At 45.6% G+C, this 22,940-nt stretch overlaps 5 protein-coding genes and 1 long non-coding RNA gene across 13 annotated transcripts; 4 read left to right on the top strand and 2 right to left on the bottom strand.

Moving 5' to 3' along the window:
* Window positions 1-1,201: 1,201 nt before the first annotated feature.
* lsm10 (LSM10, U7 small nuclear RNA associated) lies at window positions 1,202-2,225 on the bottom strand. 2 transcript variants are annotated; one of them, XM_047018937.1, is made up of 2 exons: window positions 2,112-2,225; window positions 1,202-1,812 (listed from the first exon to the last, which is right to left on the bottom strand). In XM_047018937.1, exon 2 carries the CDS (start codon window positions 1,772-1,774, stop codon window positions 1,406-1,408), a length of 369 nt encoding a protein of 122 aa, XP_046874893.1. In that variant the 5' UTR covers window positions 1,775-1,812; window positions 2,112-2,225; the 3' UTR covers window positions 1,202-1,405. The 2 variants fall into 2 exon arrangements, with proteins under 2 accessions (XP_046874893.1, XP_046874894.1); XM_047018938.1 differs by having other exon boundaries at window positions 1,202-1,802; window positions 2,112-2,202.
* On the top strand, window positions 1,666-3,046 carry LOC124466950. Its single transcript, XR_006956019.1, has 3 exons — window positions 1,666-1,763; window positions 2,246-2,303; window positions 2,547-3,046. It is a non-coding gene; the product is annotated as an uncharacterized LOC124466950 (long non-coding RNA).
* On the bottom strand, window positions 2,369-14,188 carry oscp1a (organic solute carrier partner 1a). 6 transcript variants are annotated; one of them, XM_047018931.1, is made up of 11 exons: window positions 6,151-6,530; window positions 5,945-5,974; window positions 5,505-5,659; window positions 4,564-4,731; window positions 4,369-4,449; window positions 4,185-4,288; window positions 3,864-3,992; window positions 3,525-3,579; window positions 3,190-3,335; window positions 2,998-3,058; window positions 2,369-2,892 (listed from the first exon to the last, which is right to left on the bottom strand). In XM_047018931.1, the coding sequence occupies exons 1-11, from the start codon at window positions 6,260-6,262 to the stop codon at window positions 2,773-2,775; spliced, it is 1,161 nt and encodes a 386-aa protein (XP_046874887.1). In that variant the 5' UTR covers window positions 6,263-6,530; the 3' UTR covers window positions 2,369-2,772. The 6 variants fall into 6 exon arrangements, with proteins under 6 accessions (XP_046874887.1, XP_046874886.1, XP_046874892.1 ...); XM_047018930.1 differs by having other exon boundaries at window positions 2,369-3,058; XM_047018936.1 differs by lacking the exon at window positions 5,945-5,974 and having other exon boundaries at window positions 3,190-3,371.
* LOC124466944 (vegetative cell wall protein gp1-like) lies at window positions 7,054-9,719 on the top strand. Of its 2 annotated transcripts, none has more exons than XM_047018927.1 (3): window positions 7,054-7,133; window positions 7,360-7,448; window positions 7,566-9,719. In XM_047018927.1, exons 2-3 carry the CDS (start codon window positions 7,387-7,389, stop codon window positions 9,646-9,648), a joined length of 2,145 nt encoding a protein of 714 aa, XP_046874883.1. In that variant the 5' UTR covers window positions 7,054-7,133; window positions 7,360-7,386; the 3' UTR covers window positions 9,649-9,719. The 2 variants fall into 2 exon arrangements, with proteins under 2 accessions (XP_046874883.1, XP_046874884.1); XM_047018928.1 differs by lacking the exon at window positions 7,054-7,133 and having other exon boundaries at window positions 7,598-7,638; window positions 8,415-9,719.
* On the top strand, window positions 11,540-18,254 carry zc3h12ab (zinc finger CCCH-type containing 12Ab). The gene is made up of 7 exons (XM_047018929.1): window positions 11,540-11,895; window positions 12,255-12,747; window positions 14,198-14,337; window positions 15,075-15,309; window positions 15,643-15,743; window positions 16,019-16,971; window positions 17,010-18,254. The coding sequence occupies exons 2-7, from the start codon at window positions 12,290-12,292 to the stop codon at window positions 17,016-17,018; spliced, it is 1,896 nt and encodes a 631-aa protein (XP_046874885.1). The 5' UTR covers window positions 11,540-11,895; window positions 12,255-12,289; the 3' UTR covers window positions 17,019-18,254.
* Window positions 18,255-18,738: 484 nt separating this feature from the next.
* Window positions 18,739-21,347, top strand: smim13 (small integral membrane protein 13). The gene is made up of 2 exons (XM_047018939.1): window positions 18,739-19,126; window positions 20,540-21,347. Exons 1-2 carry the CDS (start codon window positions 19,051-19,053, stop codon window positions 20,725-20,727), a joined length of 264 nt encoding a protein of 87 aa, XP_046874895.1. The 5' UTR covers window positions 18,739-19,050; the 3' UTR covers window positions 20,728-21,347.
* Window positions 21,348-22,940: the final 1,593 nt, after the last annotated feature.

Below are 22,940 nucleotides of genomic sequence, written 5' to 3'. Positions count from 1 at the left end.
CAGTTGTGTCAATATTAAAGTCTGAGGGCATTCTGTGTGAGTGGAGCCCTTGTTTCTTATTATTTCAAGCCTCTTTTAGGACCAAATATGGCATTTTGACTGCCTCTGTAAAGTTCTATTCTGAGAACTAGGAGTGTTGATGTGGCATTCAGGCTGGTGTTTTCAGAAGCAGCTATTATGTGGTTGTTGTTGTCATTCAGAGCTGACATGCAGAGTTGGTTGTGGAGAAAATCTCCAAACCCCAGCCTAGTCCAGTCCTCAGGCCCAGACGATGAAGGACCAGCACATTCCAGAGATCTTGACCCAGGCCACAGTCCTGCAGGCCCACTAGCACCAGCTGCAACCCCTCTCATAGCAGGAGCAGGCTGGTCAGGGATGGACTGGGGTTACCACTAACCATAACCCGCCCTCCAGTTTTCACTGCCTGTGTTATGTCAGGGTTATCTTTTCTCTGACAACACAAGAATAACACACACGTCTAGTACATCCCATGACACTGAAACATGCATGTTTCACCCTTTCGCAACTAAGAACTAACTTTCTTTTGTTTATTTGTACCCGTTATGCTTAACCTTCATCGGCTTCTACAAGTGACTTTATCCATTCTAAGGCGTCAGGAGGCAGGTGTGAAAGCTGTTTGTTACGGCTCTCTAAACGCCCCTGCAGCACACTGGAGCTGTTTGTTACGGCTCTCTAAACGCCCCTGCAGCACACTGGAGCTGTTTGTTACGGCTCTCTAAACGCCCCTGCAGCACACTGGAGCTGTTTGTTAGGGCTCTCTAAACGCCCCTGCAGCACACTGGAGCTGATAAATGAGTCATGTTTTCCCTGGATGGTGGGCAGTGACCAGCCTGGTTGTGTGGACACTGGGAAGGTTCCAGACCCACGGGGCATTACGCTCCCTTAGTCAAGGCCATCTGCCTTTTCCATGTTCACGATCACTGATGGAAACATCACTTTATGGTTAGAGCCCCACCCCCTCTTTTATGCATATGGATTGTTCACACACAAACACACATCTATAATATGGGGAGAGAGAGGGCGGGAGAGAGGACAGAGTTTGTGTCTCTAGAGAGGGAGATGGGGGAGAGACAGAGGGAACAGCTTGTCTCTCTCTACATGGGAGAGAGAGAGGGAACAGCTCATCTCTAGTCGACAATTTGTAGGCCCCTGCTCATCTATTCACAACACACACAAAAAGTTACAAAATAAAAAGCTTTATTGTAAATATGAATGCAGTTCTCTATATCTTGAAGGCAACTCAAAAAGAATAACTTGTCCCCGTTTCTGTTTTGCAACATTTAACAGTCTAACTGAACTTTTCCCTAAATACCTTAGTCTTAAAGCTACAAAAAACAAGTATTGCCTTACAGCACATTGCTGGACAGTTCACTGAGCAATCAAGTTACTTCTTAGTCTTGGCATACTCCTTTCTCCCTCCTTTCTCCCCCACAAAGTTGCGAACACGGTGTATGCGTGCCAGCTGCGCCTGTATGGTTTCCACAATGTTCACGTCGTCCGGTATATGTACGTAGCGGATGTTCCGGCCCGTGACGAAAAGGTCCGCCAACTGACTCTGCCTCCCACGGCGATCCCGGTAAAGTACCTCTTCCAAGCGGACGTTCATAAAGGCGTCCACGTTTATGACCCGTCCCCGGGCAGTGCTCTCGTCCCTCAGATCCACCGTAGTGACGTGTCCGTGGAGACCCTGGAGGAGAATCACCAGGCTGTTCTCTGTGATGGTGCGCTCGCGGATGGAATGGGTAACCTCCATTGGTTTCAAATTTTATAAGATACAGCCACTGAAAATGGCTATGCCATCGACGTAAATAATTAGGATTAAAAAGGGTAGCATTTGAACACGAACATCATTTATAACTAAATCTCTCTCTTTAACCTCTCCACAAGCGTAGCCTAAATAAGTGTTTTTACAAGTACATCCAGACAAATATTGCTGATAGAGCGAACAGCCACAGTAGCAGCGCTTTATCTGACAAGTACAACCAGTCTGCTAGCTAATTTTGCTTGTCACTTGTCAGCCTGAATGTTTAAAATGAAATCACTAACATTGTCAGTTATTACATGAAATGGACGTGTCTTACGAAACTCACATTAGTTCAGATGCATTTCTTTGCTTGAGTTTGAAACATTCTTCAGAGGTTCACGTTTGTCAACACGGGATTGAAACCTGCCGGCGTGGTGCACTCTGATGACGTCTTATGTGTGCACCGCTACTGCCCCCTAGTGTCTCACGAGGTCTGCTGGACCCAAGTCTCCGCCTTTGAACAGTTATTCATGCTATCGTAAGTAAAAAATAAAACAGAAAAAAGATTTGCTAGCTTCAACAGCTTTTGTTTATTTGACAAAATGATCAAACGTTATGCCACAAACTTTACATTTACAAATATTTATTGATTGTTATAAATATGTGTACGGTTATGATGGAAAGTGCAATAACCATTAAAATATAATGCTCATAATCTTCTATGGAAAACAATAAAATGCCTGTAAATTCTAATGAAATCGAACTCCTATTTACACACTAGAGACAGCACCAGGATGGATGACATGCAGGTTGATCATCAGGTGATTTAATTGCCAAGAAGTTGCATCTTGACATGGCAGTGCCAGAATTACCCAATCAGGAGCCTGATAAGACCATCCTTGATCAGACTGACCACAGTACTCTCATACCTCCATCCCTCTCTGGGCAGATGTGAGTGGCCATGACCCTGTCCAAGTTACAACACTGATGAAACAGCTCCACAGGAGTCACAGTTCATCCATCATGGCGAGCAGGTCATCTCCTTTACTGCTGGGGCCCTCTGATTGGCTGCCCTCTTCTGCAAACTCTTCTGCTATCCGAGCCAGCTCTGTGTTGGTCTGTACGTCCTGAAACACATCCAGGAGGACAAGGACTACCAACACAGCTGTACCCCGCTGGGCCCACGCACATCCACCACATCCACAGTCCCAAAGAAGCACAGGGAATCCTACCTGGGTTGCTTGAATACGAATCACTTCAAATAACGAGTCCACGCCCTCTCCCGAAGCTGAGCTGTCAAAAGGAAACATGTTGAGTGATCCCAAGCGTGTACCAACGTGCAGCATGACTCACCCAAGCGTGTACCAACATGCAGCATGACTCAGACAGGAGGACTAAACGCCCCCAGGTGAGGTCTCACTCACGCCTGCTCCTCTTCCTGGTCGGAGGAGAACAGGTTGACCCGAAAGGAGATCTCAGAGGGAACCAGACTCTCCACCTCCATCCCTCCCATCAGATGGGCCAGCAAGTTCAGCTCCTCCTGGGCCAGGGGGTTTGGGGCCGAGCTGTCCTGTAGCACGACAGCGTAACCACACCCAGTTAGGGACTCCGTATATTATTGTGTGACACAGTACATTACAGTGTGCCAATTGTACATTGTTCAACCTGAGGGTAGATGACTGGAATCACTGGGGTGTTGTGCAGTAAGTGGTGAAAGGGACTAAGAATGTACAGCATGCTGACTTCATCAGAGTTGTACCTTCAGAGAGGAGCTCTTGGATGTGGGAGTCGCATCTGGCTGGGTCACGCTGTACCTGAGAACACAACACGGAGATACACACTCAAACAGCCTGATGGAATCTGCTTCTCTCTCTCCTTGGTTCCTGTAGTATCTGAATGTTTCCAGTTTTCACATGTGATTTCCATTTCAATGTTTGGATTCTGTGGTTCACTACGTTTTACACACTGGAAACCATGTAACTATAGAAACTGGATTACCATTAATTAACTAATTCTGATCACGGTTTTACACTTGGGGGATATTCACATAAAAAATGTTTGACTGTTTGTTATTGCGATGCTGTGATGAAGTACTTACATATTGGTTCCAAGTCTGATGACTCTATTTCCAAAAAGCTCAAAAGAGCCCTCTTGTGGGGGATTTGTGTAACTGCCACCCGTAGGGAATTTCCATCGTCTCATCTCTTTCCCTCTGCTGTTAAACACCCTGTGACAGAGGGCGAGATAGAACAGATCAACCATGCTTGAACAGCTAGTTCTGCGTGTTACTTCCTCTACACCCAGGAAGGGCTGTACTCTCTTCAGGAAATCATGTCAAAGCTGATTTTCTAACTGACAGTTGAAACATCTTTCACACTTCCTGCAACAGATGTTGTGTAACTGTCAGGAAGAGGACTACCTGATGACCCCTGGGACCTCTGACCCCTGGGGCACCGGGCCGCTGGGCGGGAGGGCAAAGTGTCCGTTGGGATTCTGCACTTTATTATTGAGGAAAAGTGACACCTGCAGAAAGAATATTGTTACATAATTCATATTCATACAGACACAAAACATTTGAGTTTTCCCATTCAACAAACACTTACACGGACATGCATGTCTTGAAAGAATATGAGCAGTGTTTGCCTGAGGAGTTGAAATTCACTCTCAGACAGCGGGGTGTACACCTGTAATAACAAGTTAGAATTAAGAGTTCGAAGCTGAATGCTGAAGGACACCATCATACAGTAAGTCACTTTCTTTAAACCTTTTCCTGCCATAACTGTGTCCTTGTTAACTACCTCGATGATCTTTCGATGTGTCTCGTCCACTTGGTTTGCAATGATAGGGGTGTCTTTCACAAACTCTCTCAAAGCGTCCATGTGGTTGTATGAAATAAGCAGCAGGTCTCTGGGTCGAGGGCAGAGCAGTATCTGGTACTTGAAAGCCATCACCATCAACTCGTAAAGCTGGATGGGGAACCACGCAAGGCACAGGTATCCATGGTGACAGTAACAATGACAAGCTGAACGTCATAGCTTCTAGACACAACAACCCTGGCACTCATGTCCAACAACACTGGCACTCCTGCACTAAACTTTAAGTTTGAGTAAATTTGTTTTACTCAAACTGCAACCAGGTCCTTCTTTTAGTCATGGAGTTACTTGATGCAGGTCTAGGTAGTACACACAGCAGCAGCCTTGTGTCTTACCTCATCAGACACTCTGATGTGACTTCCTTGTGCACACTAACCAAACACTAAACACTGAAACACTGGTCTGTGTTCAAACTGGCCGAGTGCTCAGTGCTGGTACACATTACAAGGGTGCCCTTCTAATGGAACTAGAGGACCAGTCTATACGGTGGTTAGAGGACCAGTCTATACGGTGGTTAGAGGACCAGTCTATACGGTGGTTAGAGGACCAGTCTATATGGTGGATACGGTGGTTAGAGGACCAGTCTATACGGTGGTTAGAGGACCAGTCTATATGGTGGTTAGAGGACTAGTCTATCCGGTGGTTAGAGGACCAGTCTATATGGTGGTTAGAGGACTAGTCTATCCGGTGGTTAGAGGACTAGTCTATACGGTGGTTAGAGGACCAGTCTATACGGTGGTTAGAGGACCAGTCTATACGGTGGTTAGAGGACTAGTCTATACAGTGGTTAGAAGACTAGTCTATACGGTGGTTAGAGGACCAGTCTATACGGTGGTTAGAGGACCAGTCTATAGACTACTGCGTACCCTGTCCATGCTGGCTGGGTTGAGCCTCATAATGGAAGCGTGGGCTAGCCGTGTTAGCACAGTTCTCAAAGCCCTGTGAGAGTAGACCTCCTGAGGCATGAGAAGTTCCTCCATAAATCCTTTATTAAACATGGTGCTAATGATGTCATTAATAACTGAGGGTGTAAAAGGGTAGAGAAAGAAGAAAAATATGATCTTGATGGAAAATGGCCCCGATAGCATACCATAGTGAAGAGAGTTTATGCTGGACTTGAGCATGTGTAGCAGAAACACATTTTTAACTCAAAGCAACTTCTATTATCCCGTTGCTTATATACTTCTAAAGAAAATTTAAGAAATATGAAATAACTCATTAGGATCTCATAATACGAAGGTCTGCTTATATATACATGTATGGCCTCGATAGTTATATTTACACACTGTATCTACACACATGATACCTCTTTTTCGGTCGTCCTCTGACCACACGCCTTCAACCCAGTGGTTTGTCAAAGATAGAGAAAAAAAATAGATAGAAGATGATTTAGTTGTCAAGTGGCTAATAACCCACTACCTGTCCTTAGCAGTGTCAGCTGCAGCACTACTAGTCTCTATTATTAGCTTGCTACGTATAGCTGCTGTCTGTCATGTGAGCTAGTTAGATTACCTTTGTGTGTGTTATCATCACTTGTGTTTTGTGCGCGTAGGCGTTGGTCAAGAATATAGAGCATTTCTCCACCGAGATTGATGAAAAGCAGAGGAAGTGTCTTCATAGACATTTTAAAGGTCTAAGGCTGGATTAGCTAACCAGCTAGGTAGCTTTGCTAACCAACAGGTGTTGAAATGAGATGGCAACAACTAATTGGCTTAACTACAAGGTTCGCCGGCTACTGACAAAGCCAGTTGCTATCATTCTTGTTTCACTCATAAGTACCAAATACATAAATGGTCATCTGTGACAGTTACAGGTTGTAAATTGTTTAAATTGTAATTTCTTTTTTCCTTCTTGCTGTTCTGAGCTCGTCTTCAGCGTTCAACAGGTAGGCCTACGGCATGCAACAATCTGATTCGTCTGGACGTCACATGCTATGGCATAGTACAGCCAATCACAAGCGGCAGAACTTTCTCCACTGCATTCTGTAACATGAACAGAATAGAGCTGGCTAATTAACTTTTGATATGATAAATGAACTTTAACACGGCTAAATTTAGGGTGGTTAATCCACTGAGACTACTTACTAAGTTACTTATGCTTCAAATATGTTTTCATGACATATAATGTACTGTAGATACCTGTAAGTAAATCATCAAATTAACCTATTGTACTAAATGGTTTGTGGACCAATGTATTCTGAATTCATCTAAATGCTTCACATCTACATCAATTACTTTGCACTTAGTAACTTTTTGAGCTGGTTGTCGAATGAAAATGTGGTGTATTTCCATTGTCCAGTTTACACTCAGCAGTTGTATCTTCTGCTTCAGTCGGACAAGTGAAATTATACAAATGAAGGACAATCTGCCGTGTGTGTACTTTTGCAAACTGACATTCCAGTTGCGGTTAACTCTACAAGATACTACTGCAACATAGAAAGTATTGCAGTTCAGTGTGAGGTCTTGGACCAAAAGGACAATTGGATGCATATACAAGTAAGGAAAATGATTGAAAACAATCTAATATCTGACTACTTCATGTGTAGTTTACTTTTGTGTGTTGGCTTCTGAAAACCATTGATAATCACATAACTTTGAAACACAAATTTGAATCCCTAAAACATTATTCACACATAAACGTATTAAACTGGATAATATTAAACAGGGTTGGTTAGGTTTGTGTGCTCATGTTTTTTTTATGGAGAGTATGTGCTCTTTACAGTAAAGGAACTGTTAGCCTGTTTCCCCAATGGGTTCTACTGGAAATAAACTGACCTGGACGGTCTCTGTGTACCTTTTTTCAATATGCCTGTAAGTATGACATTTACTTCAATAACTATTCTTGATCATTTCTCCACAGTTTTCAAACTCCATGATTACATGTTATTCTTGTACGTTTTAAAATGATGTGGTCATCTTTCTTTTCAGAATTTTAACATCATATTCCGTTTTTGGGTCAGGCTTTAGTGACAGTCCAACAGTTGATGAGAAGTCCTTTCAGGTGAGTTGGATGACATCTGTACCTGATGCCACACTCCTCTCTGCCATTTCAATACCAGGAACTCACGAAAGTCTAACTCGTTATGGTGGGCCACTCATACAATGTCAAACTTTATCCATGGAAAAACAACTGAAAGCAGGTCTGCGATACTTCGATATTCATGTGGGGAGCTGGATTAAAATCCAGCAAACTGTGGATGTCAGGGATGGTCACATAAAACACCAAAAGTTCCGCGATGCCTTGGAAACCACAAGAGCCTTCTTGGATGAAAATAGCAGTGAGACAGTGCTTTTTAGGGTCACTATAGAAGGCTTCTTTCAGAAGACAACTGGTAAATTGGTTAAGAAATTGCTTGAAGAATTTAAAGATAAATTATGGACAAAAACAATAGTCCCCCAGATTGGGGAGGTAAGAGGGAAGATTGTGTTCATACAGAGCAATAATTTCAATGTCGGAACTCTTAACCACAATACATATTTTAAAGGTGATAATAAGTTCAAAAACATACCTAACAAGATGAAAAAGATTAAAAAACATTTGGAGGAAGCAGGGGAAATCTGTTCACACACTTTAGTACTGACCGAATCAACAGCCAGTGCTTTTTTCAAAGGCCCTAAATCGGTAGCCAAAGAGGTAAACAACCAGCTGAATACTCTCATCATGGAGCGCAAAAAAGGATCTGAAAAACCTGCCTGCCTAGGAGTGGTCAGTATGGACTTCCCCAGTTCTGAACTGATCAGGAATATTATTGATACAAAGCCTTGCTTGTGCCACAGGACAGAAAATAAAGACTCTTTAGAGCCCGCAGAGCCTGAACTGGAACCTCAACCAGAACCGGGACCCGAACCTGAGCCTCAACCCCAACCTGAACCTGAACCTGAACCTGAACCCCAACCTGAACCCCAACCGGAACCAGAACCAGAACCTCAACCTGAACCTGACCCCGAACCTCAACCCGAACCGGAACCGGGACCTGAACCGGAACCTGAACCTGAACCTGACCCCGAACCTCAACCCCAACCTGAACCCCAACCTGAACCTGAACCTGAACCTGAACCCCAACCTGAACCCCAACCTGAACCCCAACCAGAACCAGAACCTCAACCTGAACCTGACCCCGAACCTCAACCCGAACCGGAACCGGGACCTGAACCGGAACCTGAACCTGACCCCGAACCTCAACCCCAACCTGAACCCCAACCTGAACCTGAACCTGAACCCCAACCTGAACCCCAACCTGAACCCCAACCAGAACCAGAACCAGAACCTCAACCTGAACCTGACCCCGAACCTCAACCCGAACCGGAACCGGGACCTGAACCGGAACCTGACCCCGAACCTCAACCCCAACCTGAACCCCAACCTGAACCTGAACCTGAACCCCAACCTGAACCCCAACCTGAACCCCAACCAGAACCAGAACCAGAACCTCAACCTGAACCTGACCCCGAACCTCAACCCGAACCGGAACCGGGACCTGAACCGGAACCTGAACCTGACCCCGAACCTCAACCCCAACCTGAACCCCAACCTGAACCTGAACCTGAACCTGAACCTGAACCCCAACCTGAACCCCAACCTGAACCCCAACCAGAACCAGAACCAGAACCTCAACCTGAACCTGACCCCGAACCTCAACCCGAACCGGAACCGGGACCTGAACCGGAACCTGAACCTGACCCCGAACCTCAACCCCAACCTGAACCCCAACCTGAACCTGAACCTGAACCTGAACCCCAACCTGAACCCCAACCTGAACCCCAACCAGAACCAGAACCTCAACCTGAACCTGACCCCGAACCTCAACCCGAACCGGAACCGGGACCTGAACCGGAACCTGAACCAGAACCGGGACCTGAACCTCAACCAGAACCAGACCCTGAACCGGTACTTGAACCAGAACCAGAACCGGGACCTGAACCGGAACCTCAACCCACTCTAGTAGAACCTGCACCTCCAGCAAAACCAAAAAAGAAGCCTTGTCATAAAAAGCATAACAAAATAAAATGAAAGTTCTTAATCAAGAAGCAAATTTTGAATAAGACATGTTTTAGTTGTATATGTACAAATAAAACTACATAAATAACACTCTGGCCCTCCCCGTATGTATATATGTATATAATGTGTTGTGAATTTTTTTATCTAATCAACCTAAAGCACCTGAAGCAGGGGGCACCTAAAGCAGGGGGCACCAGAGGCAGGGGAACCTGAAGCGGGGGGCACCTGAAGTGGGGGGCACCTGAAGCAGGGGGCACCTGAAGCAGCGGGCAGCAGAAGCAGGGGACACCTGAAGCAGGGGGCACCTGAAGCAGCGGGCACCAGAAGCAGGGGGCACCTGAAGCAGGGGACACCAGAAGCAGGGGGCACCAAAAGCAGGGGGAACCTGAAGCAGGGGGCACCTGAAGCAGGGGACACCAGAAGCAGGGGGCACCAAAAGCAGGGGGCACCTGAAGCAGGGGACACCAGAAGCAGGGGGCACCAAAAGCAGGGGGAACCTGAAGCAGGGGGCACCTGAAGCAGGGGACACCAAAAGCAGGGGGAACCTGAAGCAGGGGGAACCTGAAGCAGGGGGCACCTGAAGCAGGGGGAACCTGAAGCAGGGGACACCTGAAGCAGGGGGCACCTGAAGCAGGGGGAACCTGAAGCAGGGGACACCTGAAGCAGGGGACACCTGAAGCAGGGGGCACCTGAAGCAGGGGGCACCTGAAGCAGGGGACACCTGAAGCAGGGGGAACCTGAAGCAGGGGGCACCAAAAGCAGGGGGAACCTGAAGCAGGGGGAACCTGAAGCAGGGGGAACCAAAAGCAGGGGGAACCTGAAGCAGGGGACACCTGAAGCAGGGGGCACCAAAAGCAGGGGGAACCTGAAGCAGGGGGAACCTGAAGCAGGGGGAACCAAAAGCAGGGGGAACCTGAAGCAGGGGGAACCTGAAGCAGGGGGAACCAAAAGCAGGGGGAACCTAAAGCAGGGGGAACCTGAAGCAGGGGGCACCAGAAATCGGGGGCGCCTGACCAGAAGTCAGACAACATTCAATATCAAAGGATTCAAAAAGATGCAATAATTTTCTTTAGCATTTTTTGAAAATGTAATAGGCTACTTTCAAAATATTTTGAAACGTCATGTTTAAAAACAAGAAAGAATGGTTTACAGTTACAACATTTACATTTATAAATATAGAATTGAGCAAATATGAAAATAAATCGTAGAATACAATATTTGTAGAAACCCCAATAGATACGCTTGGCAGTGTGGGCACCGTAGACATAATAAAGAGTTCAAATCAGCTCTGGTGATTGGATGTCGGTTTTGCACATAAATCATAAAAATGCATAACTGTCCCACTTTACCTGATGTCCCACATAACCTGAACTCACCCAACTCAATGATATCAGATTGTCAGAGTGCTTGCTAGTTTCTCAGTATCTAACTCAAATCTGGAAACAGGAGGGTGACCTGCTCGATGAAAAAAACGAGTAGCCGCCCAATCTGATAGTAGGGTAAATAAGAGCGCAATATGGCTAAGGAATAACCTGTTTTGGTTATTAAAAGTCACGTTTCTAACTTCGCCTGAAGTTCCAGACCAGGCCTATTTTTGCCCCGGAAATCCGTATCACGATCGTGTGCATAAAGCCAAAATAACTGATAACTATTTAACATTATGTTATATGGAACAATAGGAATGGTGCAGGTTACCTCTCTTTAGAATGTGCTTATAGCCTACTGTGGCGCAGACGGGCACTTTGTCTTCTTTGATCACTCAACTAAATTTAGCAGTGAAAGCAAACTGTTTGTCTCCCGTGGTATTGTTAAACATGTTTGATAAGCGCGAAGTAACTAAACGGATGTGTTGGGGGGGGGGTCGCAAAAATATTAGAGCAATGGAAGTGTGCTGCGAAGGGGAAAGGTTTGGGAAAGGCTGACCTAGAGGTAAATCTGTGACGTCAGAAAGTGTTGTGTACTGTTGCCGTAGTCTTTGGCGTGGCAGCTTGGCAGGCAGTATGCATAAGGTCGGCCAAGTGAGAGAGGGAGTTGCCCCGTGCAGTTTTATTTTAACATTCTTCTATCAGTCGTATGAGAAGACAGGAACAACCAGCCGCCAGAGTTTGATTCAACGACCGGTGGGTAGTTTCGCATAAGCAGGCTAGTCAGTAAGTTAATACAGATCGATTGAGAGCTGCAAACTTGGTGGTGTCTGGAAGGTTAACAGTTGGTTAAAGTACAAGGCAAGTCTGCTACAACAGGCTACATCACGCACATGTAAGTATTGTGTCTTTTCTTCGTTGCTGTCGTTTTCTGATAATGCGTTAATAAATATTGAATAAATATATGTATCTTTACTTAGATATTTATCGTATCTCTTCCAGAGTTGTAGCATGGACTTCTGAATGTTCACATAAATTCTACGGAGTAACGTTTTAAGCCACTATTACAAGAACCTAAATTCGAAAATGAAATAGAAACAATTAAGACTACTATTTAGTAACATAGTATACATTTACTAACGACATATTTGATAGTTGACTTTGATTAGTACTGATTTATTTTTAGTTCATAAACCAGCCAAACAGCGATCCTGGACTGAGTCAAAGGAAGTTCAATGTTTTTATCCTTAACAGGAGAGACAGGACGCTGCTTCCCAGAGGAGGGTTATATGAATGTTGATGTCAGCATCCACAGAGACAACACGGCTCCATGGGCCTCTCTACCTGTCCGGAACCCCACCCGTTGTATCCGAGAGAGAATGAAACCCAATGAGAACGGCCTCGCCAACGCCCCCACGGACATAAAGCCCCCGACAGACTCTATAGAAGCCCAGCTAGACCTCTTCCGCAAGCTAGGCTACTCCCCGGCACAGGTGTGCTCAGTGCTTCTGAAGCTTGGCGCTAACCCGGACATCAACATGATCCTCGGTGAGCTTGTACAGAGCGGAGCCAGCCCAGACGGGAGTGAGCCACTCCTGACACTGACTGGCCCTCCATCTCAGGCAAACAGCCCAGCCAAGACCCCCAGCAGCCAGCCAGCCAGCCCGGCTTCCAGCCACAAGGAGCCCTGCGACAAGGGAGATGCCCTACGACCTATTGTAATAGACGGCAGCAACGTAGCCATGAGGTGAGGTCAGACGGAGCGCTCAGGCGAATGTAGTTTGAGTTTGACTTGAGAATGGATGTTTGAAAGGTTGACCGAAGGAAGGTCATCGTTATGTGTTTTAATTATGGATGGGGAATTTTATTGATAAGTTTAGGAAGTATTGTACTTTTACTTAATTTAAGATTCCTACATGTTTAGTGTCTGCACCTCCCTGCCACAGTAAATTCTGTGTTTGTATAACATGGCGAATAAACCAAATTCTGATTCTATTGAGTTGTTAAATCAACTTAAAGCAAGATACCCTTGTTTTGAACCTATGTCTACATTTTAGTAAAAGTTATAAATCATTTTTGTACTAATTTGAAATTCTAGGCCTATCTGTAACTTATGTCAGTCTGTGTTCTCCTGCTGCAGAACATATTACACAATCAGTTTTTGTGTTTGAAAGACTGTTTGAAACTACAAAGCTTAATAGATTTATAATGCATCAGAGATGGGCTCCTTGTTTAACCTATTTATCGTTGCATGTCCGCTCATTCATATGTACTTAATACATTACATATTGAGCTATTAAAACATAGCTAAAATATGTGTATCCAAATCTTTGATGCAAGTCATCTCATACATGAAGGAAAAGGAGATGTTGTACTGGTCATCTCTATTGGTGGATGGTTATTCTAAGGCTCCAAACTGGTACAGCTCTATTGATGCTGTTGTAAATCATTGTCAGAAATGAAGCTGTTCTGCCTGAAGCTTGTCTCAACCTTTTTGCACACTCACACACACACACACACACACACCTACACGCACACACACACCCAAACAGTTTGCCTTGTTTCCATCTGGGCTGAATAAGCATGCCAGAGCAGGCATGTGTTGACGTCACTGCTCAGATATGCAAATCTTAGCACATGCAAATCAATGTCTCTCGTTCTTTCCTGTGCGGGAACTGAAGTGCTGATGGACAAAGGACTTACACAGTAACCGGCCAGGCTGCATTTCACGGCTCCTTATGTTTAAAATAATTCCTTGTCGCTTCTGGCAACCAGGAATGTTTTCATTAAATCCTATTGTGAAATGGAACATGTTGGTCCCCAGCACAGTCTTGTGTGGCTGACGGTTCACAATAGAGCTACTGATGGTCATGACAGGGCCACTTGTGATGAACTTAAATACACAAACTACAAAAATACTTAGATGCTAAACTTAGCATTTGAGCTATTTTGGATGGCACGCTGTTACTGGTATCGGGATAAGCGGCGATAATCGATTTTCTATAATAATGTAAAGAATAAGCATCGCAAATGTGGCAATATGTAGAGCTAAGTGCCACCTCAGAAACTGTGATTTACCTGAAGCTTATTTCTCCCTCGCCAAATCTGACCCAGATACAGTGAAGTCATCAACGTTGGAAAGGTAAATGCCGTGACGCCTGATTAACTATTTCTTTGGTTTTCCCTGTTCCTCTTAGCCATGGGAACAAGGAAGTGTTCTCTTGTCTGGGGATCCAGCTGGCGGTTAACTTCTTCCTGTTCAGAGGCCACTCTGACATCAAGGTGTTTGTTCCATCATGGAGGAAGGAGCAGCCCAGGCCAGATGTCCCCATTACAGGTAGGCTGAGGGGAATACACCTGCTTCCTCCTGCTAACTGCCTGCTTTACCACACAAACACCTGCATTGGACCGCACCCTCATAGACTTGATACACTTCCTGGTCTGAATGATGGCTAACATCATTTTTTATACAAGCGTTTGTTAGTGTGTGCTGTTTCACTGCTCACATACTGTTGGTCGCTATTATACTGTAGAAATATATTTAGTGTGAAAAGTTGATTTGGGGTGAGGCTTTGTCTTATCGCGTTTGTCAGGAAGCCATCAGTTTTGTGAGTGTGTGGTCAAATCAGCTTTTGCAGAGTTGCAGTCTTAATGTGCTGTGAAACCCCCGTTCAGAAGCTAGCAGCAGCTGGGCCAATGAGGGAAATACCCCACACCAGATTGCCTTCCGAGCAGCAATCTGTGAAAACCTAATCACCTTTTATTACGCTGATACAATTTTGGGACTTTATTGTAATATTTGTAACTTCCTGTAATATCAAGAGAACATTTATTATGTGTAGTCAGAACATCCCACATCTGGGATCCCAACTGGTGAATGTTGTTAGTTAGTTAGTTAGGGTTGTTATCGTTATTAGATATTTAGTTGTAACACGTGTTAGCTGAGACAGCACTACTGTATTTGAAGGTCACATGGATCCTTTTGTACCCCTTTGTGGCCAGTCAAGTCAAACATCCTGTAGGAGATGTAGATTGGTAGACAGATGTAACCCTGCTTGTGTTTTTGGCATGTAGATCAATCAATCCTGCGCGAGCTGGAGAGGAAAAAGATCCTGGTGTTCACGCCGTCGCGGCGCGTCGCCGGGAAACGGGTGGTCTGCTACGATGATCGCTTCATCGTCAAGCTGGCCTACGACTCCAATGGCATCATCGTGTCCAACGACACGTACCGCGACCTGCAGGGGGAGAAGCAGGAGTGGAAGCAGTTTATAGAGGAACGCCTGCTCATGTTCTCCTTCGTCAACGACAAGTAAATAAAGCCACGCCCTCCATAATCTGCTTCATTTTACAGAAACACATAGTCGACAGATGTATAACCTCTGAATACAATGACACAGAGAAACTACTAACCATCATAAAGCAGTCCATCCCTTTAAAACAAACTGCATTCGCCACAGATGCCTGTGCAGTATGAACAAGAGAACACTTCCTTGTTCCCATGGCTAAGAGGAACAGGGAAAACCAAAGAGATAGTTAATCAGGCGTCACGGCATTTACCTTCCCAACGTCAATGACTTCACTGTATCTGGGTCAGATTGGGTGTGCAGTATGGTGAATGGAAGTATCTGCTCTCCTCATGCAGGTTCATGCCCCCTGATGACCCCCTGGGACGCCATGGGCCTACTCTGGACAACTTCCTCAGGAAAGTTCCTGTGTTGGCACGGAAACAGCAGTGTCCCTATGGTGAGCTCACACTCATTCACAAAATAACCCTTTCATGGATCAATCTAGTGCACTGATATTTTGTTTTATAAATTGTTCAATCCGAACATTCTTAGATGTAATTGATGTTTAAGACAAATTAATTGGTATGATGCAAAACATTCCAGATATTTATATGTATTTCAATATGTTATCTCTAATACTTGTCTAATACGCATTGGCCACACCTAAGCTTTAATAGATGTATCTGATATGAATGCAAAACAAGCTAATCTGACATATTTTTATTCCTCTAGGGAAAAAATGCACTTACGGTATGAAGTGTAAATTCTACCACCCAGAGCGAGCTAACCAGTCCAGACGGTCTCTGGCTGACGAGCTGAGAGATAAGGCCAGGGTATCCTCCCCTGGGCAGACGACTGCAGGGCCTGGGCCGGGCACTGGGCTGTCTCTGGAGGAGGGCGTTACTCTGGAACAGAGTCCAGACTCCTTCAAGAAAGACCACACCAATGAAAATGTGGTTCTTGTGAAAGGAAACCATCGCTCCAACAGGAAACCTGGTTCTAGGAGAGAGAGATCCGGCCCGCAGGCCCAGGCTGAGCTGGACGCCGGTGGCCCCCAGGACTGTCTGGACTCTGGGCTGGGCTCCTTCGAGAGCCAGGTGTCCTGGGAGCACTGCGAGCGCAGTGGGGCTAGCTACCACAGCCTGCGGTCCTGTTCCAGTGGAAGGCAGCCCTACCGCTTCCCAACCAGCCCAGCCTGCAGCTGCCCTGTCAGCCTGGGGAGCAGTGCAGCGTTCCAGCCCCACATCCAGCCGTACCAAAGCAGGGGACCTGCTGCTCCCTACAGCCCAGATGTGACCTACTGTCCCCCTCAGCACACCCCTTACAAGGCCCCCGGGTATCCAGGTGGCATGCACACATACAGCCACCCAAACAACTTTCAGCTCAACCCCCCCCCACAGCAGGCCTATTGGTCTGACCCGAATGGTGCCTACCCCCGAGCCATTGGCGGCTCTGTTGGGGAGCAGGCAGCCTGGGGGCCGCCCTACAACAGCCAGCCCAGTCCTGCCAGGGAGGAGAGAAGCAGGGGGGCACCCCCTAACCCCCCCTGGGAGGACAGGATGGCTGTCAAGAAGAAGCTTCTGGCCATTTTTAACGGACATCTTGTGAACAGAGTCATGGACATGTTCCCTCAGTTGATGGACCCTCAGAAGCTAGCTGCTGAGATCCTCTCCCTGCAGTCTCAGGGCCTGTAACAGCTGAGACCCTCTCCCTGCAGTCTCAGGGCCTGTAACAGCTGAGACCCTCTCCCTGCAGTCTCAGGGCCTGTAACAGCTGAGATCCTCTCCCTGCAGTCTCAGGGCCTGTAACAGCTGAGACCCTCTCCCTCCCTGCAGTCTCAGGGCCTGTAACAGCTGAGACCCTCTCCCTCCCTGCAGTCTCAGGGCCTGTAACAGCTGAGACCCTCTCCCTGCAGTCTCAGGGCCTGTAACAGCTGAGATCCTCTCCCTGCAGTCTCAGGGCCTGTAACAGCTGAGACCCTCTCCCTGCAGTCTCAGGGCCTGTAACAGCTGAGACCCTCTCCCTGCAGTCTTTTTGCTGTAACAGAGTCCGTGAGAACTACAGAAATCCAGCTTTCTTTCAGTTGAAAGAATTACTACTTTAAAGACGACAGAATTTGAAAATAATCTTCTTGCCAAACTTTTTTTGGACCAGGAACTAGTTTAAAAACTGCCTTAATGAAGATGTAAAATCTGTGGCAGTGGATTGTTGATGCAAATTGTGTCCTTTTCTACATGTTTATTGAAAACGTTGTGTAATTATGGTCATTAGTATTATTGAAATTCTTAGCAAAGGTCACCAAGGTTGTCCTTGTTGAAATATTTAATAATGTGGTGTTTAATTGGCACTGTGTGCCTTTCCAAAGCTCACTACCTGGTCAGGTATGACACAGTAAAAGCCCTGAGGGTCAGAAGGGCTCATTTATAACTTTATTAAAGTATGAAACATGTGTTTTAAGCACTTAAAAGGTTTCGTCAAGGTTGGAATTCTAAACAACTTGTCTAGTGGTGAGTACATGTGGTTTGAAGTACAGCTACACGTACTACAATAGGTAAAAGGTTGCCTTGTTTCTTAGTCAGTGCAGAAATACAGTTTGGGTTGTGTGGTAGAGTTGTGGTGTCTAACCTAAGTTTTTACTAAATGTTTCACTGTTGTGTTGTTTAATAATATACTGCAAAACCACAGTATTGTGTTGGTTTATGATGGTAAGGAAAATATGTAATAGTTCTTATTGATGTTGTCAAAAACATTTGTTCAGTAGGACACAACTAACTGTCAGCAGTTTATGGCATAAGTTATACCTACAAAATGTTACCTGCATAAATGAACAGTACACTCACAGCACCAGTACAGACCTGTGTAGACCGCCAAACCTGGGCAGACTGCCAAACCTGGGCAGACCGCCAAACCTGGGCAGACCGCCACACACCTATGCAAACACAAAAAATCTCTACCATTGAGTGTGATTCAACAAGATATGGTGAGTTTTTGGAGAAGAATGTTAATTGCACGCCTGAAGGAAAACTATTTCCTAGATTGAGTCTAACGCCTTCAAGGAAATGATTCCCCTCAGGTGTGTGCACAATTGTGCACATTTCAACCAGGCATTAGTCTGTCAGGTGAGTCTACAAACTCTATTAAGCTCTATGGTGCATAGGCTACATGTATTTCTATACCGCATACGACGTTTTTTTTTGTACAAACGATAGCCTATTTTAAAGCTCCTTTAGACAAAAAAAATCTGCCGAAAAATGTTTTTCTGTGTCCTGAGACCAGGCGTTACACTTACTGGTTTGTGTGAATGTTCCGTTTACAAAATGTCAGATATAAAAATAAGAGCAAAACAAATAAAGTTATTAAATAAAAGTTTTGTATTTTAGAAAAAAATATTTTGGATAACCGACTACGGTACCCAGAAGCAATTGCTGCTCTTTTCCTTTTCCTCTTTCTCTGCACGCAGCCTCAGATTGAAGCTATTACCTATGTCATGACACCGACAGATGTTGTTGTCGCTGTAGCACTAGCTAGGTAGCTAGCTGTTCAAGTGTAATGTTGCCAGCTAGCTGAACTGTTCATGCTGCAGTTATGTAGATACGAGTGATACTTTATCTTGTGAGACATATGGTAATCCGTCCATGATTTGGTCGTTGCAAACCACTTTTGCGGTAATTGCAAACAAGAAAATAGAACTTCAACTAAGCTAGTAGCTAACTAGCTACCTAGCTTCTTTGGAACCAACAGCAAGCAACAAAATCAAGAAAACAATGTGGCAGAGTGTCGGTCTCACAGTGCTGGTCATTGTGGCAACTCTTGTATGCGCAGTGCTCTTCATGTTGTTTGGTAAGTTCGAGGAATAATGTTGACAACGTGCTACTTTTAGTGGCTGATATGATTAAAGACGTGATAATAGCTATTTTGATGGCTAGCTAATCCTGAAATTAATACGATTCTGAGAGTAGCATGTAGGTAGCCATCTAAGTAAACGACAAGAAGGACCCCGTTGGACTAGTACCTAACTCACAAGCAACATTCATTTGCAGTCAATCATATATTAGTTTCCATGTCAGTTAGTTACTTCCCTGGTGTATGAACGTAAAAATAGCAAGATACTGCCAGGTTACACAACTGGGACCGCTTGTTGCCCACATGCCACTACGCGGAGGTTCCCTGTAGCTCAAGTCTGCAATGCAACGTTAGAGGCCTAGATGAGTTGTGTGTACTTTTTTTAAATTATAACATCGCAATCCAGGTTAGGACACATCAACAGTAGCGCCTGACGTAGCCCTATCAACTGATTACTGTAGTACTGTAGTACCAATGACCAACATCATAGTCAGAGCTTGGTAATAAGCACAGGTTTGTATTTCAACACCAGCCTCTATTTTCGTCCAGTACAAAGGGAGGAGCCAGAGACAAAATTCAAAATTTTCATTCTGTGGGAGAGTTGAAGGATTTCCTGTGCTTATGTTAGTTGCAATCAGTACATCAGCTATTATTTGCTGATAATATTCAGTATTATTCATGTGTTCCTGCTGTAATCTTTATTATGTGTAACCAGTATGTAAACACCAGATGTTACCAGTAGTTAGGCCTTAAAATAAGCACATAGGAATTCCTTGATTTCTCTCACATCTCAACACATCTGACTTCAAACCCACATTTCACAAACATGTTACATTTGATTCATTTAGCAGATGCGTTGATCCAAAGTGACAGACAGTGCGTACAGCAGGTCATAATGGACCAGAAGGGCGCAGTTCCAACAGAGGTTGATTTTCTAGCTGAAGATTCTCACACCACACACACTACATCAACCTGGCTGTAGTGACAGCTGCCCAGTCTGTGGTTATGATACAGTTGTCTATGATACACTTTTCACATTGTTAACTAATCATGTTTCTCTCTCCCCTCTCTCTCCCCCTCTCTCTTTTTTTGTCTCTCCCCCTCTCTCTCCCCCTCGCTCTCCCCTCTCTCTCCCCCTCTCTCTTTTTTTGTCTCTCCCCCTCTCTCTCCCCCTCTCTCTCCCCTTTCTCTCCCCTTTCTCTCCCCCTCTCTCTCCCCTCTCTCTCCCCCCTCTCTCCCCCCTCTCTCTCCCCCTCTCTCTCCCCTCTCTCTCCCCCTCTCTCTCCCCCCTCTCTCTTCCCCTCTCTCTCCCCCTCTCTCTCCCCCTCTCTCTTTCCCTCTCTCTCCCCCTCTCTCTTCCCCTCTCTCTCCCCCTCTCTCTTTTCTTGTCTCTCAATGTTGACCCTTTAGGTTGGTATGTAGTCTGGCAGCTCTTTCTGTCAAAGTTCAAGTTCCTGCGTGAGCTGGTGGGCGATGCAAGTTCTCCCCAGGCAGAGGCCCAGCCCTCCGAGGCCAGGACTGAGCGCGTCTCTGCCCCCGGCACACGCCAGCGACCCAAGACGGCTCGCCTCAGGACTGGCCCTGAAAGCGCTACGTAGGCCCCCCCCCCCCCCCCCCCCCCCCCCCCCCCCCGGTGCTCCTCACCCTGCTGTTCACCTAACGCCGACCCACTTGGAACCATCCATGGATGCCCCCCGCCCCTACTATCATGTCTGTCGCATCCACCGTTGAACACTGCACTACCTAAGGACCTTATTGACTGCCCTTACTCTGCACCACTTTTTAACTGACTAGGCTTAGCAAAGCTGCTGATGTTTAAAGGACAAGCCATTCAATCATGGGGTGTTCTTCATGCCACTTGTACAAGTATAACTGTGTGTTTTGTTGTGCACCATCTGTGTTGTGAGCAGCATAGTCAAGGCCTGTGCTGGTCGAGGGCCTGTGTGTGGATGTCTGGCTGCTGCCACCTGGAGGTCTGTGACTCCACACACCAACACACTTAAGTAAGAACTGTTAAGACTGCTAAGACTGTTTCCGTGTGTGCGCACTAATATGACTATGAATATGTTTGTTTTTTAGCCGGGCCTACTCAGATAAAGACAGATATTTGTTGTAGAGGGACAGCAGGCTTATATATGAGGCTAAATCCAGAATTTCAACGGTGGATGAAAATCGTCAAAAGAGAAACTGAATAAAAAAATATGTAGCTAACTGACAATTGACTGTTGTCCGCACAACTTTATTTGTGAGAACAAAAGTGCAAGAACATTTGTATTATATTTGTGTCAATTGTAGTCACAATACTGTACATAATGTGACCGAGCGGTCAGCCATGGTAATTACAGAAATGAAAACCCCATATATAAAGGACCCAGAGGCCGTCAGGAGTTCTGTATTACAAAGTCCTCAACATATTGTCAGTTGGAGTTGCTGATTGTGTTATCTAGAGTGAATGATCTGTGATGTCTGCTCTCTGTGCCTTGGTTAGTACCTGTCTCAGGGCCGGCCCAAGCCTTTATGGGGCCTTAAGCTAAATTGATTTGGGGGCCCCTCGGAGTCGCTTATAGTTGCCGAAAAAAAAAAAGAATATATATATTTTTACATAATACATTAAACTGTAATTTCATTTCCTCTGGGGGCCCTCTGGTAGCCACGCTAAGCAGCCGCTTAGTTGGCTTCTGCCTTGGGCCGGCCCTGACCTGTCTAGATGACAGTCCTGAATGTTTAAGACCTGTGATCCTGTTCATTTGACATGTTACAGCTCAAATCTGATTTGGTTTTGGCAATGGACCTGATATATTATTATATATATGTATATTTTACATATTATAATATATTCCTTAAAAAGGCATTGCTGTGTGCTGTTCTGATTAGGTTCACACCTTTGAGAAGAAGTGATTCAGACATTCAGTCTCTCAGGTGAAACATGAAGAGGTGGTGTTACTTTCCACAAGATCAAAAAGGCTGGTTGTGATTGAGTCATGGTTTTAAAGAGATCGTGAAAAGGACATTCTATAGACCCACTACCCATGCACAATATGTTTCTGATGACCTTTTGCAGACTGTTTCGGATCTGGGTAATTGTTGAGAATCAGGCGTTGAGATGCAGGGTGAACGAGGTGTGCGGGGTGAACGAGGTGTGAACAGGCGGCAGAGTGACTTTGCATCCAGTCCACACAGATCCGCAGAAGACTGGCTCGGCCCTGAGGCCTCAGAGGGTCTCGTGTGAGCGGCAGGGAACGTCTGCTGCTGCTGTCCCGGTCAGGGCGCAAGAGCCTCCTCTATTTACGGAGTTTACTACAGGTAAATAGAATGTGGTTCTTGGGAGAGGATGTTGTCTCAGTGTGCTGGCAGGTGTGTTTGTGCTCCCTTTCCAGGAACAACAGCACAGTCTTCTTCTATTGAGGGGATTTTCTGGTGCGTGGCAGATGGCTGCGACCTCTGGTCCTCGCCCTGGACCATAACGGGATTTAAATGTAGTGCTCGTGGGTCTGTTCCTCCTTTCGAGCAGTTTAAACAGTTTCCTCTCAAAATGTTATCTCCGGAGAATACGCGGCTGCTCTCTGACCTGATAAACGCATGAGGGATTATTCATGTATTTATAGACGCTGCCCCCTCCACTCCCCATTGAGTCCGCCAGTGTTAAATTATAGTCGGCTTCGTGGACGAATATAATTTAGCACTGGCTGACTCAATGGGGCACTACATTTAAATCCCTCTAAGGCCAGTTAACTATTCTTATTAGTGTGTCTTCAGAAGGTTTTGGATCATGTGTTGTTATTTGAAGTAAAGTATGGCTGTAGTTAGGATT

This window comes from Hypomesus transpacificus, chromosome 4, assembly GCF_021917145.1.
Source record: "Hypomesus transpacificus isolate Combined female chromosome 4, fHypTra1, whole genome shotgun sequence".
NCBI lineage: Eukaryota > Metazoa > Chordata > Actinopteri > Osmeriformes > Osmeridae > Hypomesus > Hypomesus transpacificus.
This window is presented reverse-complemented; position numbering and strand designations above follow the sequence as displayed.

Bases quoted from the DNA above. Each gene is read 5' to 3' on its own strand.
- lsm10 (XM_047018937.1), bottom strand. From the start codon at position 1,774: ATGGAGGTTACCCATTCCATCCGCGAGCGCACCATCACAGAGAACAGC.
- oscp1a (XM_047018930.1), bottom strand. From the start codon at position 6,262: ATGTCTATGAAGACACTTCCTCTGCTTTTCATCAATCTCGGTGGAGAA. The intron at 4,450-4,563 runs GTAGTTAACAAG...TTGTTATTACAG, and splicing joins CACATCGAAAGATCATCGAG to GTGTACACCCCGCTGTCTGA. The intron at 4,289-4,368 runs GTAAGTGTTTGT...TTCTTTCTGCAG, and splicing joins TTCAAGACATGCATGTCCGT to GTGTCACTTTTCCTCAATAA.
- LOC124466944 (XM_047018927.1), top strand. From the start codon at position 7,387: ATGGGTTCTACTGGAAATAAACTGACCTGGACGGTCTCTGTGTACCTT. The intron at 7,449-7,565 runs GTAAGTATGACA...CTTTCTTTTCAG, and splicing joins TACCTTTTTTCAATATGCCT to AATTTTAACATCATATTCCG.
- zc3h12ab (XM_047018929.1), top strand. From the start codon at position 12,290: ATGAATGTTGATGTCAGCATCCACAGAGACAACACGGCTCCATGGGCC. The intron at 14,338-15,074 runs GTAGGCTGAGGG...TTTGGCATGTAG, and splicing joins GCCAGATGTCCCCATTACAG to ATCAATCAATCCTGCGCGAG. The intron at 15,310-15,642 runs GTAAATAAAGCC...CTCCTCATGCAG, and splicing joins TTCTCCTTCGTCAACGACAA to GTTCATGCCCCCTGATGACC.
- smim13 (XM_047018939.1), top strand. From the start codon at position 19,051: ATGTGGCAGAGTGTCGGTCTCACAGTGCTGGTCATTGTGGCAACTCTT. The intron at 19,127-20,539 runs GTAAGTTCGAGG...TTGACCCTTTAG, and splicing joins AGTGCTCTTCATGTTGTTTG to GTTGGTATGTAGTCTGGCAG.